Source organism: Gopherus evgoodei, chromosome 9, assembly GCF_007399415.2.
Source record: "Gopherus evgoodei ecotype Sinaloan lineage chromosome 9, rGopEvg1_v1.p, whole genome shotgun sequence".
Lineage (NCBI taxonomy): Eukaryota > Metazoa > Chordata > Testudines > Testudinidae > Gopherus > Gopherus evgoodei.
Window position 1 is genome coordinate 4208327 of NC_044330.1, and position 19710 is coordinate 4228036.

At 43.6% G+C, this 19710-nt stretch overlaps 1 protein-coding gene across 2 annotated transcripts in view; it reads right to left on the minus strand.

Annotated features, from left to right (window-relative positions):
* TP63 (tumor protein p63) overlaps positions 1-19710 on the minus strand; it is a 138190-nt gene that overhangs the window by 48615 nt on the left and 69865 nt on the right. For both annotated transcript variants that reach the window (XM_030576268.1, XM_030576269.1), the window contains one exon: positions 17285-17539. In XM_030576268.1, the coding sequence (XP_030432128.1) occupies positions 17285-17539 (255 nt within the window). The remainder of the gene's footprint in view (positions 1-17284; positions 17540-19710) is intronic.

Sequence of the window (19710 nt, forward strand, 5' to 3'; positions counted from 1 at the left end):
GGGAGCACAGGAGATGCACAATGGGGAATTGCCTGAGCATCTCTACAGGTAAAGGCGACCCACAGGGACCAAGGCCCAGTAACTGATGCTCTCCTCAAGCCATAGCAAGGGCCTCTCTTAAGCCTTTTGGTGGCTTGCAAGAAAATATAAAGCTTCCTGGGGTCTGAGGAAGACCCTTTGCAAGAGGATGCACGGCAGAGGCCAACAAATGCACGGGACTGTGGGTACGCGCTCAAAAGTGCATTAATTCCACCAAAGCACGTGCACTACCGAAGAGTCCTGGCCACACTGCCGTAGGAGGGGAGGGGCTCTTACACGCTGCACTTTAACTCACCTGCACATCATGGACTTTGCAGAGCACCCAAGCTTGGCTGAACAAGCCTTTTTCAGGAGCTACAGGATCCAATGGTAGGAAACCCAAACTCGGGGGGTCAGATTCTCCATTCCAGTATACCCATTCTAGGAGTGGCTGCGAGAGAGGGGAGGAAAGAAACTTTACACCGACAGGGGCACTGTATGTTGGATCTGTTCCTATAACTGGCTGGCGCAGAACTCTGTATCTGGCCCTTGAGAGGTATGCCCTCTCCTAGGACCAGCGGTAGCATTTCAGAAGCCCCATTTCCACATTTCTCCCTTGTTCGCAGAAGCTCTCTTGATTTATTCCCCTCAGCTCCGAACACACAAATGTAGCCCCAGTGATGAGGAGGAAGAGGAAGGCCTTAGGGAACATATTTTCCATCCCAACAATGAGCCAGCAGGCAGCACGCTGGTCTTTGCGCTGATAGCATTGTTCATGACAAGGCAGAGTTCAGAGGATCAGTTGTTGCAGTCTGCCAATGACAGGAGATCTTGGAGATCTGGATTCAATTCTGAACTGTACCTTAAGTCAAATAACGGCATGTTCGAATAACCGTGGAATATACAACTCCCTGATTTATATGCACAGGCATGGTAACTATGTGTGAGAGTCACGCATTCAACTCCATGTGTATTTTCTGGGTCTGTTTTGTCAATATTTTAAATTGCATGTGAAGGAATCTGCTATAGGCTTTGCTACTGTCTCAGCTGACTGCTCCATGCTACTTAGGCAAGAGACATTTCAAGGACAAAATTATAGGTGGATTAATAAGCTTTCTAAATTGTGGCTGCTGAGCATTCGTTCTGCATTTGGTTCTTGCTGTCCAAACTGGACCGTGGCCAGTAGCATGTGAGAAAGTGTATTTCACTAGAAGTCCATGTCCTAGAGTTTTGGAGACTTGTCCAATGTTATTCACAAGAACGGCCATACTGGGTTGGACCAATGGTCCATCTAGCCCAGTATCCTGTCCTCCAACAGTGGCGGTGCCCAGACATTTCAGTGGGAGTGAACAAAACACAGCAATTATCGAGTAATCCATCCTCTGTCATCCACTTCCAACCTCTGGCAGTCGGCGGTTTAAGGACACCCAGAACATAGGGCTGCGTCCCTCATCATCTTGGCTAATAGCCATTGATGGATCTATCCTCCACGAACTTACCTAATGCTTTTTTCAGCCCAGTTATAGTTTTGACTTTTGTGACATTCCCTGGCAAGGAGTTCCACAGGTTGACTGTGCGGTGTGTGAAGAAATACTTCCTTTTGTTTGATTTAAGCCTGCTGCCTATTAGTTTCATCGGGTTGTCCCTGGTTCTAGTGTTATGTGAAGGAGCAAATATTTCCCTACTCACTTTCTCCACACCAGTCATGATTTTACAGATCTCTGTCATATCCTCCCTAGTTGTCTCTTTTCCAAGCTGTGCAGTCCCAGTCTTCTTAAGCTCTCCTCTTATGAAAGCTGTTCCATACCCCTAATCATTTTTGTTGTCTGTCTCTGTACTTTTTCCAATTCCGATATTTTTTTTTTTTAGATGGGGCAACCAGAACTGCAAACAGGATTCAAGATGTAACTGCACCATTATGATATTTAATGGCATTATGATATTTGTAGGAGAAAAAGAGAGCCTGGAGCACTGGGCCTGGTGCAAGATCTGAGGCTTGAATCACAGGCTGTGAACCAAAGTTAGGCTATGTATTAAAGCAGATGTTTACAAGTTCACTATATGACCTTGGCAAAAGTGTTGGTAGTGTGGCTAAAACACAGGCACTCCTAGGAAGCAACAGATATTGGGTATGTGTGAGAACACACTCCAAAAGATTAGCCTAGGGACATCCTGGCCTACCACCACCCAAGAGGATCTGCTAGAAATAATGAATAGGGATGTTGTACCTTAGACACCTGGAGCATGATACAAGGGATGGTAACAAGTAGCTGTCATGAAACACGTAAGATGGTAAGAGAGTTGTTTGTCTGAGTCTATAAATATAGGGGTGCCTTTCCGTAACCCTTTGTGCGGCCTTGGGGACAACAGAAAGTCCTGCTGCTGACTGAGCCATTCCTTGCCACTGGGCACTCATGTGTTAGTGTTCCTATAACCATGGAGCCAGGCGCTTGTACTGTGTCATTAAGGCAATAAACCTGGTCGACTGCCTTTGTCGCCGGACTGTGCCAGTGGTTCCTTCTGGGTAATAGCAGTATCAAGGTCTGCTGAACCAACTATCTGCACAGGGCTGGGACAGCATCCAGGGAGAGCACATGCACCTAACTGACAACGATATTTATTACTGTACCTATCCTTTTCCTAATGGTTCCTAAGATTGTTAGCGTTTTTGACTGCCACACTGAGCAGCTGCTTTTAGGGAATGATCCATGGCTACTTTGAGATCATTTCTTGAGTGCTAACAGCTAATTTAGACCCCATCATTTTGTATGTATAATTGGGATGATGTTTTCAAATGTGCATTACTTTGCATTTATCAACACTGAATTTCATCTGTCATTTTCTTGCCCAGTCTGCCAGGTTTGTGAGGTCCCTTTAACTCTTCGCAGTCTGTTCCAGACTTAAGTATCTTGAATAATTTTGTATCATCTGCCACCTCTTTTCCAGATCATTTCATGAATGTGTTGAACAGCACTAGTCCCAGTACAGATCCTTGTGGGACCTCATTACTTACCTCTCTCCACTGTGTAAAGATCATTTATTCCTACCCTTTATTTTTATCTTTTAACCAGTTACTGAACAATGAGAGGATGTTTCCTCTTATCCCATGACTGCTTACTTCGCTTAAAAGCCTTTGGTGTGGAACCTTGTCAAAGGCTTTTGTCAAAGTCCAAATACAATGCAGCAACTAGATCACCCTTAACAACATGCTTGTTGACACGCTCAAAGAATTCTAAGAGATTGGTGAGGCATGATTTCCCTTTACAAAAGCAGACTTGACTCTTCCCCAACATATCGTGTTCATCTGTGTCTCTAATATTTTTGTTCTGGACTACAGAGTCAACCATTTTGCCTGGTACTGAAGTTAGGTTAACTGGCCTGTAATTGCCCAGATTGCTTCGGAAGTTCCTTTTAAAAAGTCGGCTTTACATTAGCTATCTTCCAGTCATCTTGTTTAGAAGCTGATTTAAGCCATAGGTTACATATGACAAATGAGTTTCATATTGCAATTTCATTTTTGAGTATCTTCAGAACTCTTGGGCGAATACCATCTTGTCTTAGTGACTTATTAATATTTAATTTCTCAATTTGTTCCAAAACCTCCCCTATTGACACCTCAGTCTGAGACACTTCCTCAGATTTATCACCTAAAAAGAATGGCTCAAGGTGTGGAAATCTCCCTCACATCCTCTGCAGTGACGACTGATGCAAATATTTAATTTAGCTTCTCTGCAACAGCCTTGTCTTCCTTGAGTGCTCCCTTAGCATCTCTATTGCCCAGTTGTCCCACTGACTGTCTGGCAGACATCCTGTTCCTGATGTACTTTAAGAAAACTTTGCTGTTAGTTTGTGTCTCTTTTGATAGTCGCTCTTCAAATTCTTTTTTGGCCTAATTATACTTCTACACTTGATTTGCCAGAGTTTATGCTCCTTCCTATTTTTCTCAGTAGGATCTGACATCCAGTTTTTAAAGGATGTCTTTTTGCATCTAATGGCCTCTTTTACTCTGTTATTTAGCCATAGTGGCTTTACTGTTTTGGTCATTTTTTAAAAAAAATTAAGGTATACATTTATTTTGAGCTTCTATTATGGTGTTTTGAATTAGTGTACATGCAGCTTGCAGGCATTTCACTCGTGACTGTTCCTTTTAATTCGGTTTTTAACTAGCTTCCTTGTTTTTGTGTAGTTCCCCTTTTTGAAATTAAATGCTACTGTGATGGGTATCAGCATGTCATGAGAGAGTCAGTAACAAAACCCAAGTATCCTCACTCCCAGTCTCTTTCATCGAGGCTCTAGAGAGACTGTCTCTAATAAAGTCCTCAGAGATAGGTCTTCGTAGACATTAAACTGATAAGAACAGACAAAATTTTAGCCAGGCCAGATACTTTCTGGCCACCAATGTGAGCATTTAAAAAAAGAATCAAGCTCTCTTCTGTTATGCACTGAAAGTTGCTAATTGAATTAACAACATGTCTAAAAGTTTTACAAAGAAATCACAGCTATTTAGTCAACTTTCAGCTTGATTTCTCTGTCTCTCTGCTGGCCCACCCTCCACAGTGAGTTTAGAAATTTTTGCTGTGCTACATGTTTGAACAGGTACTGAGAAACAAACAAGTCTTGGCCCCATCTCATACAGAATGGATTGGTTGCAGATGTTCTTCTGCAAGCTACATCTTGCCTCCTGCAAGAACATTCATCTCCAAAACACATCGTTTCACCTACTTTGCCTGCGGCCAAAACTCAAAGGTTGTTTAATTTTTTTTTTATTGTTATTAACTCTAACTTACCTGCAGCCGTGCAAGCAAAAACACACCTGGTTATTCAAGATGTGCTAGGATAAGAGCTACTACTGTAGATAAATGTAAGCGAGCGGAGGGTCAGCAGTCAATGTGGTTCCCCACTGCAGCCCCAACAATGCCAGGGGTCCATACAAATGCTACTGTTATATTTCAGGGCTGCCTAATGACACATTTCACTGGGACAAGTGTGACGTTAGTTCATATAGTGGTAAGTGAGTCAGTGACAAGTCAGGCAAGAGCCTCTCCCTAATGAGGCTGGAGGGATGGACGATCCCTGGAAGGTGTAACTGGATTGGAATGACCAGTGGATAAAACTGACTGAGCTAATGGTTACGCCCTTGTTTTCCCAGGATGGCCAAGTCCCCGAACACAGCCGCCTACATAGAAGACTGGAGAGGCACCTTGCCTGAGCAGGGAAGTGAGCAATAAGCAGATTGCCAGATGACAGCCCAGGACAGTCACCGTTCATATACAGGCTAAGCCGTGCGTCTCTAGGAAGCCCACGAGCGCCAGCTCCTCGGAGAGCAGATCACACTAAGACCGCTTCACACAGGAGACAAAAATATAAGCCTAGATTTTCAAGGGGATTTCGAATTGCCAGCTTAAGACACCTCAAAGGATGCTGATTTTTGAGGAGCAGCGACAGACACTTGGTAATCTCTAGTTAGGCACCCCACATCACTACCCAATATGGAAAACCACAATGCACACTAAGTTTAAAAGGGCACAGGAAAACCCTACACAAGAGAGATTCTTTATTAGCCCTATTTTAAATAAGCTGCCCCCAAATGTAGAACCCCATCCTGCTCCACTTTTAGGAGAAGATGCCTTCATAAGAGAGTACCGTCCCATTGGTAAGTGACTAACAATGGGATCACGGTGTGCCAAGTTTGTGGTCTCTCAATGACTCCACATCAAAGGCACTTACATGGACATGTTTTACTAATGGCCAGGCTTGCAAATGCAACCTGGAATGGGTTCTTTACTCCTCACACATCACCAACAGGAAAGGCTCCCAGGGATGGGGGTGGTCTGATTTTGCCTGCAAATGACACCAATGCAATGCCATTTCCTTTACTGGATTTGGCTTATGTAACTGATTGGAATTTAGTGAACAAATTTGCTGATGCTGCACCAGAAGATGGAGAATCGAGGCCTTTCTCCTCTTGGCCCTGATGGGCTAGCAGGAGAGAAGACCAGTAAAAATTTGTTTCTCTCACAGAAGTTGGCATATTTTCACTGTGCTGAGGGGCAACGGTGGGGTAAGAAATTGCCATTTTACACCGTCACTGTCCAGAGGAGAATGTCAGCTTTAAAAGTAATTGGTTTTCGTCAAGTTCCTTGAAAAAAGGTTTCACGATCTTCTACTGTATCGGTTTAACATTCATGAAAATGACACGTGATATATGCCATCTAATTACTATGGACCAGATTTGTAAAGGTCCGTAGCTGCTTAATTCCCATTAATTTCAAAAGTTTAAATGCCTTTAAAAATCTGGCCAGTGCTCCTTCCCCATATGGCCATTCTAGGGACCCAAGGCTCTGTTGTAGGTAGGAGTCTGCAGCAATGATCTTTAGTGAGAGGCCTTTAAACAAGGCAAAATCTGCCTAAAAAGAAATCTATCAATGCCCTGGACTGATGTGCTTCAAGACACTGGGGATAGGACAACAAGTGGATGACTCAGAATTAATAACCTGAGCAGTCAGCAGCAGGAAGAATGGGAAACAAACTCACCATCACACAACTGATTAATGAACACGTCATTTCATGTTCAGTGTCCAGTGAGCATCTCTTGGGAACTTTTCTCCTCTCTTTCCTATTGGCATGCAGACAGCAAACTCCCAGAAGCCAGCGCCCCAAGGTTCCCTGCTCCTTAATGACTGTCCTCCAGACTGGACCCTAGGGCCATCGCCACTGGGTATCTTCTGTTCACTCTTGTGCACTTCAACCCACCGCTGGGCTTGGGCTGTTCTTCTGATTCCAACTCTGGAGAGTTGGAGTCCTAGCTCCACGGTAGACTAGATCGCGCTCCGGGGAAGGACCTGGGCGATGACCAGTTCGAGACTGATGAAATGGTACTGATGGCCACCCAGGCTCGAGGATGCTAGTGCAAGAGTGCTAAAAACTCTACATCAGACTGCTCCGCTGGCCCTCGGATTCCCTCTCACTCCAGCCACACAAACGGGAAGAGCGGCTTTTATTCAAGCAGACACTCAAACCATTTCTGCATAAGGATTTCCCTCTGGTGTGCCTTACAGTGTTGACACACTAGACATAAAGCTGCAGAAGCATTAAATTACCAACTAAGCCAGGGCCAAAACCCAAGCACACTTTGATTTAGAGGTTGGAAACTTCAAAACCAATGTTTCAATTGGCTTGTTTATAAACTTTAAAAATATTTTTAATGAATGTTTATTGCCAGGTAAATGTGATGAGTTAGGGGCCCTGAGAACTGAAGTTCAGCCACAAATAAATAATAAAAATACATAATGTCTAGTTCTTCTATAGCACTTTTTGTCATTAGATCTCCAAAAGTCCTTTATAAAAAGGTCAGTATCATTGTCCCATTTTACAAATGGGGAAACTGAGTCATCGTGAGGCAAAGTGACTTGCCCAAGGTCACCCAGCAGGCCAGTTGCAGAGCCAAGAATAGAATCCAGGTCTCCTGGGCCCCAGCCCAGAGCTCTATCCACTAGACAACACTGCCACAAAGCAGAGCCAGCCTGCGAAGCAGCAGAGAACAGAGCTGAAGAGGTAGTTTGGCTCCCATGCCGGAACTGAGGACTCTGGTCAGTCGGTATGGCTAGCGAGATGGACAACTGTACCCTGGGCATCGCACATTTCATATGGCTCAGGAGAGCAAGGACATTTTGGTCTTCATCAATCCAGACCAAAAGTCATGATTTTTTTATATATATTTTAAAGATATTTTTGATCTTCCTCTTGGAAAAAAAAATTACCAAAATGTGCTTTAAATATTTGAAAGGAACTAAGTCAACAACTTCAGTATTTCCCTCAGAAAGTGAGAGAGCACATTCAATTTTTAAAAATGCATATTCAGTAGCAGAAAACCTGTAACACAAAACCAGGATGTTCAAACTGAAGCCATACTTAAAAAAAATAATCATACTTTGCAAAAGAAAGGTCAGCCATACAACTGCATTTCCTCATTTTTATCTGTGATGCAACTTTGCATCCACCTAAATGTGACATTCTGTATTGCATTAGACAGTTATAAACTGGTCCTGTGTATCAGACATGTATGGAGCTTCCTAGCTTAGAAAACAAACAAAACTTGGTATCACAGTATGTATCAGACAGCAGAACTGCTCCTTCCATGTCAATTTCGTTAATTTGGTATATAAAATGTGTTGAATTTTATTTTTAAACGTTTTCCTGTTTGTAATAGGACAGAAAATGCATCCTCATATCAATATGAAGTTTAAAATAAATCAAAAGACACATTGTACAGGTCTAGTTATAGATATGGAAGCTATTTTTGGTAGCTAATATGCTATGTGAAAATATGGACATTGCACATCTTCTTTACGTAGTAAAAACCTTAAGAAAAGCAGTTATTGTGCAATGGAAGTTCATGCTCCCTCTATTTACAAACCATCTCTATCTGGAACAGTCTTTTAAGCAGAATATTTTCCCATATCACAGCCTGCTCTACTAGAACACTCCCTATACCCCAGTTCAGCACAAGGAGCTTAACCTGAAGCACACGTAGTCCAACTGACTTCACACACACTTAGGCAGGTGCTTAAGTGCATTCTGGACCTGCAGCCCAGTCTGCAGCGTATTATAAGGAAAACTGGCACTTTATAAATAACCCAAATAGGCAGATACATAATCCAACATGTTCCATATGAGCTAAAAGAGGGAAATATTCTGCCCAAGCATCCCCCTTTCTACTTTGCAGATATTAGCAGGTGCAACAAGAGTCTATTTTAAGTCCTGTCCGCCCACCCCCAAATATTAAGGTATTAAATTACACAATAATGCCGTGACCTATATCTTTGTACCTCAAAGCTTTTTAGTTCTGTTTAATGTTATCGATTTATTTATTTAAAAGCACTCTAAAAATGGAAATAAGGGAGAGGGAGGGAAATGGCAGCTGTACAACGACCCAACACCACCAGGAAAGAGAGACGTTGCTAACATTTACATTTTAAAAAATGCTCCCCGATCCACATGACACAGATGAGTCTGACTGGGAAACAGTCCCTGCGCTGCGCCACCGATTTACCATGGGACCCCAGGCAAGTCTGTATGGCCAACATTTGTGACTGTCCAATTTGAGACGGCAAGGGGTTCATTTTCCGAAGCGCTGATGGCCCACTGGTGCAGTCAGTGAGCGCTGAGGGCACTAGGCCAACTGAAAATCAGCCCGAAGGCAGACCCCATGCTGAGCCCCCGAAAAAAAAAAAGAAAAGAAAAATCAAGGCATCAAAATTCAGTGGCTACATTGGGAAAATCTGGCTCATCAGCTTCTCACTCGCACTCTCTCTAAAACAGGGATTATAAATCTGATTTGCCCACTAGGCAGGGGTGTTGCAAGGATTAGTGCTGTGATGTTTGCACAGCACTTTGAAGATTTCAAGCACTACATAAGTGCTATGTATTGTTATTCGTATGCCAAGTTTTAACCAAGAGTGAACAACAGAAGGAAAAAAAGGGGAGGGAGGGGCTACTATTTTTCCCTGCTCTCACTACTTTTCAGATGCCCACCCAACCACTATCCAGCCAATGTTCTTCTCTGTCAATGTTTTTAACCCTTACTTCACCTAGCTCCCAGACACCACAAGCCCCACATAGATTTGATCTGAAAGATGGCCCCTTTCCAGGTTGTGCCTGGTCCTTGTAAAGTTAATTCCTCTGGCAATAACGCTAGAGGCGCAATGGTAGGTTTGAATCATGTGTTTCTCTTCACACGGTGATTTTTTTTAACTCTATGTATATTATAAATATAGCACAAGAACTTAATCCAGGCTTATGATTCTTTTTATTCTTTTCTCATGAAAGGTGGGGCTTTTTAGGTTGCATTGGTGACAATTATTTTTAACTGACACTTTTTCTTTCAGCCCCAGACACAGAGAATTTTTATTAAAAACCAAAAAGCTTTAGTTCTTTTTATTAAAGCTGGCAGAGAATGAGACTTTTGCTGACTCAGTTTGATAAACTAAAGACAGAAGAAAGCAAAGAATTTCACTTCCACCAAATGGTGGCTCAGCTTTTTCATTCTGCGGATCGCCGTGCAAGAGAGATACCCCTCCTGCCAATGCAGCCCCCTCTGGAACTTGCTTTTTAGCAACATTGGAATGGGAAGGGCTGCGTAGAGCGCTGGTGGTCCATAGCTAAGTCAATGGTGCTCCACCCACACGCACTGCACAACCTGAGACTGTGAACCTTCTGGGGAAGGACCTGTCTAAGCTCTGTATTTTGTTTGGCAACCAAAGTGTTCTTGGTGCTGAGCACTTTATTTGTTATCTGGTGGGCAGTGACTCAACAGACCCAAGTTCTATATCCAGCTCTAACAGCACCCAGCACGTGTGACCATAGCCAAGTCACTATCTTGTCTATCAGACTGGAAGATCCTTGGGGGAGGGAGTGTCCCTTGGGCAGCTGCTTAATGCAATGGGGCCCTGTTCTCAGGGGAGGCACTACCATAATACAAATACTAAAGGTAATTGTTCAAATTGTGTGATCACACTATCCTTGGAGTATTTGAAAGACGGAAGACAAAACAAATATATAAAGAGAAAGAGAGAGTAAAAAACCCCAAAACCTAAATTAGGCAAAGTTTCTGAAAACCATAGACAGCCACATGGAAAGATACGACTAATCAATCCAGAATGTCCCTGGGAACGAGGCCCTGGTTACTATTTTTTTTTTTCATTATTCTGAATAAGAAACTGGATGTGTTCAGATCTCATTATGGTGCAAAATCCAAAAATAGGTTCTCAGGCCCCTCCTGAACGGTTTTCTACGGGTGAACTAGTTCTTTCCAGATTAGCTAGTACAAAAACGTTTCCTTACTGCGAGGAGGCACCTCCTTCAGAAAATTACATGGAGGGTTTTCCTGTCTTTCTTGGCAAAAATCAGCCCTTTAAAAAGAGACAGGACAAACTGCCTACAATCTTACTGCCAGGCTCGAACATGCCCCCAAGGAAAACAAATGTAAACACGGCTCTTCAAGTGCTCCCATCTAGAAAGCAGATTTGTGGGACCTCCATTTACAGGAGTAATCACTGCCATTGACACCCATTCCCTACCAGTGCCTGTTTGTTTTTTGCTCATGGTAGAAAACCTTGCCAACGAAGGCCTGTTTCAATGTTCTCCCATGGCCTGAAAGCTCATGCATCATGGGGCATGGCTCCCCTGGTTTGTTTGCTCTATTTGAATGTTGAAGAGCAGTTCTCTCCCTACTGTAGCTGTTACAGCAAGAGCTAAAGGAAGGCTGTCCGAGTGCATGTTGACCATTTAGCTGGCTAACATACTGGGCTGAGGCAGGTGCCCCGATGCAAGAATGGGGAAGAATTAGCCAGGGTGCCCCCTTAAAGGTGAGCAGATGGAGGACGTGCTGCGATGCACTCTGGGAGTTATGCAAACCTTCAGACTGAGGGGAGAGAGAAGGAGTTTTTCCAATGTGGACCTTCTAACTTGCATGGGATGAGGCAGACCAGTTCTATGTGCGTAGTTCCGCAGTGTGGAACCTACCCAAACAGGTGCCAATGAATGGTTTGAAGTTTTTCCACCTTGCAAAGTCCCAGAACAAGACCCCCTTCCTCTATTTCCTATCTCTAAAAAAATAAAGGCGATTCCAAGGAAACACTGGAAAACCAGAAACCGAGGAAAAACTCTGTTACTAAAAGGGTGACTTAGCACATTTGAGCCCTCAAAGATCAAGAAACACCAAAAGTTAAGACTGCATGTGAACTCTTAACGCTGACCTTTTATATATTGTGATAGTAGCAAACACGGGGGTGGATTTTTTCAACCGTAGGTACACGTTTAGCATCATACAACGTACGGAAGATCTTCAAGAGGGATGACTCCAAGATGTTACGTAATTATGTGTATCTGAGGCGAACGTAGACAAAATGGTACAATGTTTTTGAGATAACTGTGTGATTAAGCAATTAAAGACTATCGCAACGTACACACACTCAAAAGGGCGGGTAGAGTTAAGGCCTTGCATGCATTGTCCACACTGGAGTTTCCGGCCTCTAGCTACTTTACCATAATGTTGACATATAGGTGAGTTGGGGGTGGGGGTTGCATAAAATTGGATTTACTATTTTTAATGTGCTGTGCAGAACCCTGATTAGCAAGGGATGGGCAGTGATTTATTTAAAATAAAGAAACCATTGGTCCCATTAAAGAAGCCACCTTAATATTGCAGGCCTATTTTTTCCATGAGGATTGGAATAGCTATTGCATTGTGTGCTTCAAACAGATCCTTCCAAGGCTGCTTTTTAAAACTGGATGCAGTTCCTGTGACTGTGCACAAACAAGATGAGTAACGGCACCAGCAAACGGTTATTTATATGCATAGATGATCACCTGCATGTGCAGCGCGCAGATTTGTAGGCACAGTTAATGAGCACACAACAGCAGCTTGCAATCCTGCCCCGAACTTGAGAGTCAAAGTTCATAGAGTTCTGGATTCTGCAACAAAATGTTGCAAGGACAAATCTCTGCTAAACCCAATGTACCAGAGGGAAATGTAATTAACTCTGTGTTGCCACACTTGTGGTTTTCCCATGAGTCTTGCAATAGTAGGTGCTTCCCTTGAAGCCCCAGCTTCAGGAATCAAGAGACTTCATGAAAATCTCAGCTTTCTTTAAAAAAGGGCAGGAAGAAAATGTCTAGCCCTCGTGGTTACAGAAAAAAGCATGAAAACGTGAAGCATGTTTACCTGCAAGACTTGAAATCCAAGGAGAAATAAAACGAACAACCCAAAACATCTCAGGATTTATTAAACCAATCTCATAATTTAAAATGGCCTGGTTCGTGATTTTTGATCGTTTGAGTTTGGCCATACTGTTAACTTTAGTTCACCCTGCTCTCTTGCTTAGATTTTTATTTTCCTACTGCAATCAATCTTTTCCACATGCAACTGGTTCTGCTAGTGACAGCTGATTGCCACATCTTTCACGGGAAAAGTCTGTGTGTTTTTTATCCGAGTGGGTGGGGTCAAATGCATGAGACTCTTCCTTGTGCAGAAAACAATCCCAGGTGTAACACTTTTGAAATGTCTTGTTTTCTTCTGCTTCAAAAAATGGGAGGAGACATTCTGAGCCCTGGTATATGGGAATTCACTGAGTGCCAGTATCCCACAATGACTGACACGTCATAAGGCATAGACTTCACTTTAATTGTAAGGGCCCTCTCTCAAGCTTAATGATACACCCTTGACTTCTCATTACAAAATAAAAATAAGACTGTTCCTTTTTTATAGCTTGACTTTCAGTTGATTTTTATTTAACTCAAGCTCTGGGTTCGATATCACTGTTCAAAAAACACCCAACTTCACAGGATTTTAATTTTTGTCCTTTAAAAAAAAAGAGATTTGCTTGACCTTATTCTTGTGTTCTCAAGGAATTCAAAACTCAGAGACTCTTCTGAAGTCCTCCACAATCCAGTCTTAATTTGTAGTTAATTTAATTAATTTAACGCTGCGTACAAATGGAAAAACTAACTTGGTTAGACAACGTGTTTTACTGGAATATTTACTATACGGTCATTAGATAACGCAGAGAGAAAACTCGAAAGCCTCATTGCTTGTCATACATATGAAATAAAACAAAGTTTCACCCAACAGCGACTCCTGCCTCTCTTTGGGATTTGTGGTCAACTTTTGATCAAAAACCCACCACAGAACCTGAAGTGCAAGTCAACCCTCCTGTTACCATATCCACCGTCCTTTGCATCTTTCATTTCTAGGTCACTGCTTCCAGTCCAGCTGGATCAATAGTGACAAAATGTTAGTTACCATCCGATAGGTGTTCACTGGCCCAGGAAAAATAAATTGGTGGTCTCAGGCCAATGCCTAGTGGCAAAATGTCCATATCTCACAAAGCCACTCCTATGTGGGAAATTAACTGGCAGCCTTCAAGAGCTATGAGCTAAGCCTAGCGTGACTCAGCCATGAACAACCTCAGAGGAGGCTGTTCCTTGATGCACTCTGTCAGCCAGGACAAGATCATCCACTGGCAACAGACACTGGTTCCCAATAGGGCAAGGTGGGTCAGCCCTGCTAAGCCTCTCCCAAGCAGGGGAAAGAGCGTGATACAGTAACCTGGCTTCCTTTCTTAATGTTGTTGCCCTTGGGAACAGCAAGAGAAAGCCAGAAACAGGGCTTTAAACTCTGAGGCTCTTAAGAAGGGTGGGGCCTTCTCATAATTAAGCTTTTAATAGGTCATTGTACTGCAAAAAACTCTTCCAGTCAGGCAAATTCCTAAGCTGTCATTAGAGAGAAAGGAGAGGACAGACATTAATCAAAAGCACATGAAGTCACATGGGGGGCGCAGCAGAAATTAGTTACTCAACGAAGAGTCCAACAAGACTTTAATACCCATTGAATTTGTCAAGAGGATGGGGCAATCCTCCACCCTCTCTCCTCAATGTTTGAGTGTATTCTTATTTCTAAAAGCAGTAGCAACGAAGACAGCCTTCAATCCTCTCCCGCCCACCCCAGCAGTAAAGCAGCCAGATGCATATTACCACCCATTCCAAGACCCATGTGAAACGAGTTGGTGGATTAATTAGCAACTGGGCAGAGCTGTAAAGATGGAAATAACTGCTCAAGTGCTTAATAGCAGTATTGGTTTTAGGCCACTCCCCAGCGGACATTGCAAAGAAAAAGGAAAAAACCTCACCACTAACTAGCACTAATTTCATCGGCATTACCTGGCAGAAAGGCCAAAGCTGAGTGGGCCAGGAAAACTGGGTAGGTCTACATAACAGCCAGCCCGCACAGCTATGATGCTGCGGCTGTGGTTCCCGTACGTACAAAAAGTCTACACTATGGGCTGCAGCTGTGTTGGTGGAGTGCAGACACTATCTACGCTGACAGAAGGTTCTTCCCACTGATTGAATTAATCCACCCCTCCCATAGGTGGTAGCTGGGTCGATGAAAGGATTCTTACATCAGCCTAGTCATGTCTACACTGGAGCTCAGGTCGACCTAGCTAAGTTGCACAGTGGGCAGTTTTTCACAGCCCTGAGTGATGTCACTAGGGAGATCTAATGTTTAGATCTGAGTTACCTTTTCATCTCTCACACAGCCTCTTCCCAGGGCAGCACTGAAGTGTACTGGTGGGGCAAGCCAGCGCGACATCTCCCCATGCTGTTGTGTGGAGAAAGGACTTTGGTCTACAGGCCTGTTCACTTTTCACCAGCATGTAATTCAAATTTCCCCTGCATGGCCCCCTGCACCAGAACTGAACCCAGCATTTATCAGCTACTACCACATTTAGATACACAGATACAGGGCATATGATCTAGAAAGGACTGAAAACATGTGCTGACTTTGAGCTCACAAGCAGCTCCCTTGATATCCATGGGACAACTCATGTGCTTTGCTGCATTCAGGGCACTAAATGCATTGCAGATCCATCGCATGAAAGCACTTTCCAGAGACAACTAAGGGGAGAAGGTCAAACGTTTTGGTGCTGAATTTTGGTCTTACAAAACCCTGTACCATATGTAATGAAAAATGTCTTTAAAAAATACATAATATATATCCATCCCCACCCCAAATAGTGAACACAACCCAAAATGCAACAGGTGCATTGTGCTGGAGAAATGGAAAGTAAAACTGACCAACACCATTTCCTTAAGATGAAAAAATAAAATTATACAGTATAAAGCGAGAAATCCAGATTTTCATATGTATTTGAATTACGACTGTCTAAGGTATGATTACTCACAGGTAAGGAGGAGATTTTTGGTTTTCTGTATGGCCTCCCTTTCATTGAAGGCACACAACAACAATTTGGTTTTTGAAAGAACACGATTACATTTGTCTTTCAAAATCAATTCAATTTCCTTAAGAAGACTAGACACTCTCTGAAGTGATGTTGGCAAACAGAAACCGTTCAAGATATGCAATAATTTCCTGTCCATTATATGTCGATTTCCACCCTCTCCCCGTCCCCACAACACCTTAATTTCTTTTTATTTAGACAATGAGAATAAACTGGTCAGCGTAATTTTTTTAACTCTCATGCAACAGCAGAATGCTGGCCACTATGTTTTAGTTGCAAGCAATATGGGAGAACCCGTTACAATTCAAAAAAACCAACGTACATTTTTACTGCTCTTAGATTTAAAGGTTATTTTATATGACCAAAAAAATGAATCTTAAAATTTACCCAGTTAGTTTGAGTTTTAAAGATGGGGAGTGTACTTATAAGGTGATTTTGACAAGAGTTAAAAACCAACCACAAAAAAGGTTTAAAGTGAAAAAGATATAACAGTGAATCTTTTAAACTTGGATGCCTCGGTTTAAAATCATTAGCCTGAAAGAATACATCTAAATATGTGAATATATGAAAGAGATTCATTTTCTTCCAGAAGGGTAATATAGGATTCGAAGCTTAAATTACAAAATTAAAAATATAATTGGACACAAAGAAAGCAAAAGTCTCCTCTCCAAATGGTCCAATGGCCTCTCTTGCACAAAAACATTTAAATACAAATATACAATTCTTTGCAGACACAGAACTTCCCTAGTGATCCAGTACCGCCAATCCCAAGAATTCAAAAATCATGAGTTAGACCCTCAATATTCACGAGATTAGCTAATCCTCTTTGCGGGGGGGAGGAAATCTCGCATGATCACATGATTCCAAGAGTTGGGACTTTAAAAAACCCCACCACCAAATGCATCAGAAAGAATGAGAATTGGCAACACTGGCAGTCAATCCCTGCCTGGAAGATGAGTGTAGGATAAGAAAGAAAGATCCATACCGAGAGTCAGAAAGGAGAGTATTGTTTGCAAATCAGCACTCATGGCATCACTGTTCATTCAACACCATGCTTAGCGCACTAAATCGGATTGTAACATCTTGACTGAGGAAGCCAAGTGAAGATTTAAACCCCTTTTTCTTCCTGTGCTAAAATTCTTATTTTCAATCTGCGGAACTGGATTGCTGTTCTGAATGTCAACCAGCGTTCAGTGCCCAGGCTCCTTATTCTCTGAACTGGAGACTTAGAGAACACATTTTGTGCACCTTGGGTGCGCTTCATACCCCCTGGGTTTTCATGGAAACTCTGGGATTTTTATCCCTAATGGACATGGCCCAGATTAAGATCTTGGGAGGAGGGGAGCGGAAAATTATACACTGGACATGAGTCACTCCTATCTCCTTATTGCAGTCCCATAGCTTTTTACGAGCCCATCCAGTGGCTTCTAGGCCCATATCAAGGAGGGCATCCCTCTCTGCAGCCTTACCGTCCATGTTGCTGACTTGGCAGTGCTGGACTGTTGAAATGACACGTCGAAGCTGTGAGGTCCCGGGTAGTCTGTGTTCGAGGGGATGGCAGGGGAGGGCGAGAGGGCGTCAAAAGTGGAGCTGGGCTGGGCGTAGGGCGAGGGTGCTGTGACGCTGTTCTGAGCGTGCTCCGTGTTGTAGGGGCTGGTGGAGGAGGAGCCATTTTGAATCTGCTGTTCCATGCTATTTAGGAGCCCCAGGTTTGTGTACTGCGGCTGCAGAGAGAGAATATTAACAGCGTTAGCATACACTTACAAACAGGTGACGCAGGTCAGGCTGCCTTTGCAGGCTAGAAATTGCATTAACGTATGTAGCATTTCATTAGCACTTTTCATCGAAGGAGCTGAGGGCGCTTTGCAAACATCTGCTAGTTATGTCCAACACCACCCTGCAAAGCGCTAGCCCATTTTACAGAGCGGGACACTGGGGCAGCAAGAAGAGACTTGCTCCTGGTCACATGGTATATCAACAGCCAGCCTGGGAAGAGAACCTACAGCTAATAGGTTTAACAATGAGAGGGATTAACCATTGGAAAAAACAACCATAGGAAGTGATGGAGTCTCCCTCTTTTAATGCTTCAAATCAAGACTGGATGGCTTTGTGGAGGAGATGCTTTAGTCCAACCCAAGTTACTGGGCTCAACACGGGGCAACTAGGTGAAATTTAAGGGCCTGTGTTATATAGGCAGTCAGGCTACAGGATCTAACGGTCCCTTCTGACCTAAGAAAAAAAAAATCTATGGATCTCTTAATCCCCAATAATCCTGTACTCTGATCCCTAGACCTTCCCACTCCCTAATTTAGTGGTCACCCTTATTCATTCACTCAGTGAGTAATCCCGTTGAAATCAATGGAGTGTCACCAATTAAGGAGCTACTCAGTGTGAACGGGCTACAGTGTGTGGCCCTTGAGACTTTTGCATTGTGTCTCTCATTCCCACCACGGCTAGTCACAGACATCGCCCACTGACCAGACAGGGAAGGGCAGAAAGGAATTACTGCAGGTGTCTCGCTGAGCACTAGCCCTTGGCTTGCTGGATACAAGTTTCCTTTCAATCCAAGGAACAGCAGTGCACAGGAAGGGGCGAGCAGCTGTATTTGTATAGTGCCTGATATTTAAACAGGAAGACAACACCGGCAAGTTCCTGCCCTGAAGAGCTTCCAGTTGGAAATTAGACATGGCCTGACCAGGAAGGACAAGGACAAGTGCAGGGTCCTGCACGTAGGATGGAAGAATCCCATGCACTGCTACAGATTAGGGACCGAATGGCTAAGCAGCAGTTCTGCAGAAAAGGACTTAGGGGTTACAGTGGATGAGAAGCTGGATATGAGTCAACAGTGTGCCCTTGCTCCCAAGAAGGCTAACGGCATTTTGGGCTGTATAAGTAGGGGCATTGCCAGCAGATCAAGGGATGTGATCATTCCCCTCTATTCAGCATTGGTGAGGCCTCATCTGGAGTACTGTGTCCAACTTTGGGCCCCACACTACAAGAAGGATGTGGAAAAATTGGAAAGAGTCCAGCGGAGGGCAACAAAAATGATTAGGGGGCTGGAGCACATGACTTATGAAGAGAGACTGAGGGAACTGGGATTGTTTAGTCTGCAGAAGAGAAGAATGAGGGGAGATTTGATAGCTGCTTTCAACTATCTGAAAGCGGCTTCCAAAGAGGATGGATCTAGACTGTTCTCAGTGGTACCTGATGACAGAACAAGGAGCAATGGTCTCAAGTTGCAGTGGGGGAGGTGTACGTTGGATATTAGGAAAAACTTTTTCACTAGGAGAGTGGTGAAGCACTGGAATGGGTTACCTCGGGAGGTTGTGGAATCTCCTTCCTTAGATGTTTTTAAGGTCAGGCTTGACAAAGCCCTGGCTGCGATGATTTAGTTGGCAATTGGTCCTGCTTTGAGCAGGAGGTTGGACTAGATGACCTCCTGAGGTCCCGTCCAACCTTGATATTCTATGATTCTATGAAGGACAAGCAGGGAGGCTGGAGATCAGTGGAATGGGAAGAGAACAGCTACAGCAGTGAGAGGTGACAAGAAGATGCTTATCTTTAGGTTGGAGTCTAACAAAAGGTGGGAAGCCCCCCCCAAGGGTCTGTATGTGGCACAATCAGAGGGACTTTTCCTGCCTATCCAAAGCTCCCTGGGGATCACAACACTGGGTGGGGGGACAACAGTGAAAGTCCAGGCAGTTCTACAATCAGTCAGTAGGTGGCAGTGGAGGAGACAGGGGGCAGAAGCAATGTTTCCCTCACACGCTCACGTCTTGTTCTCCTGAAATGCAGTCATCTCTTCCCCCCCGGGCAAAGGGAGCAAGAGGCAGAGTCTCTTTCCAAACCTACCTCTCCCTCCTTGCATTTAGGTTAAACGCTCCCCACCCTCTTC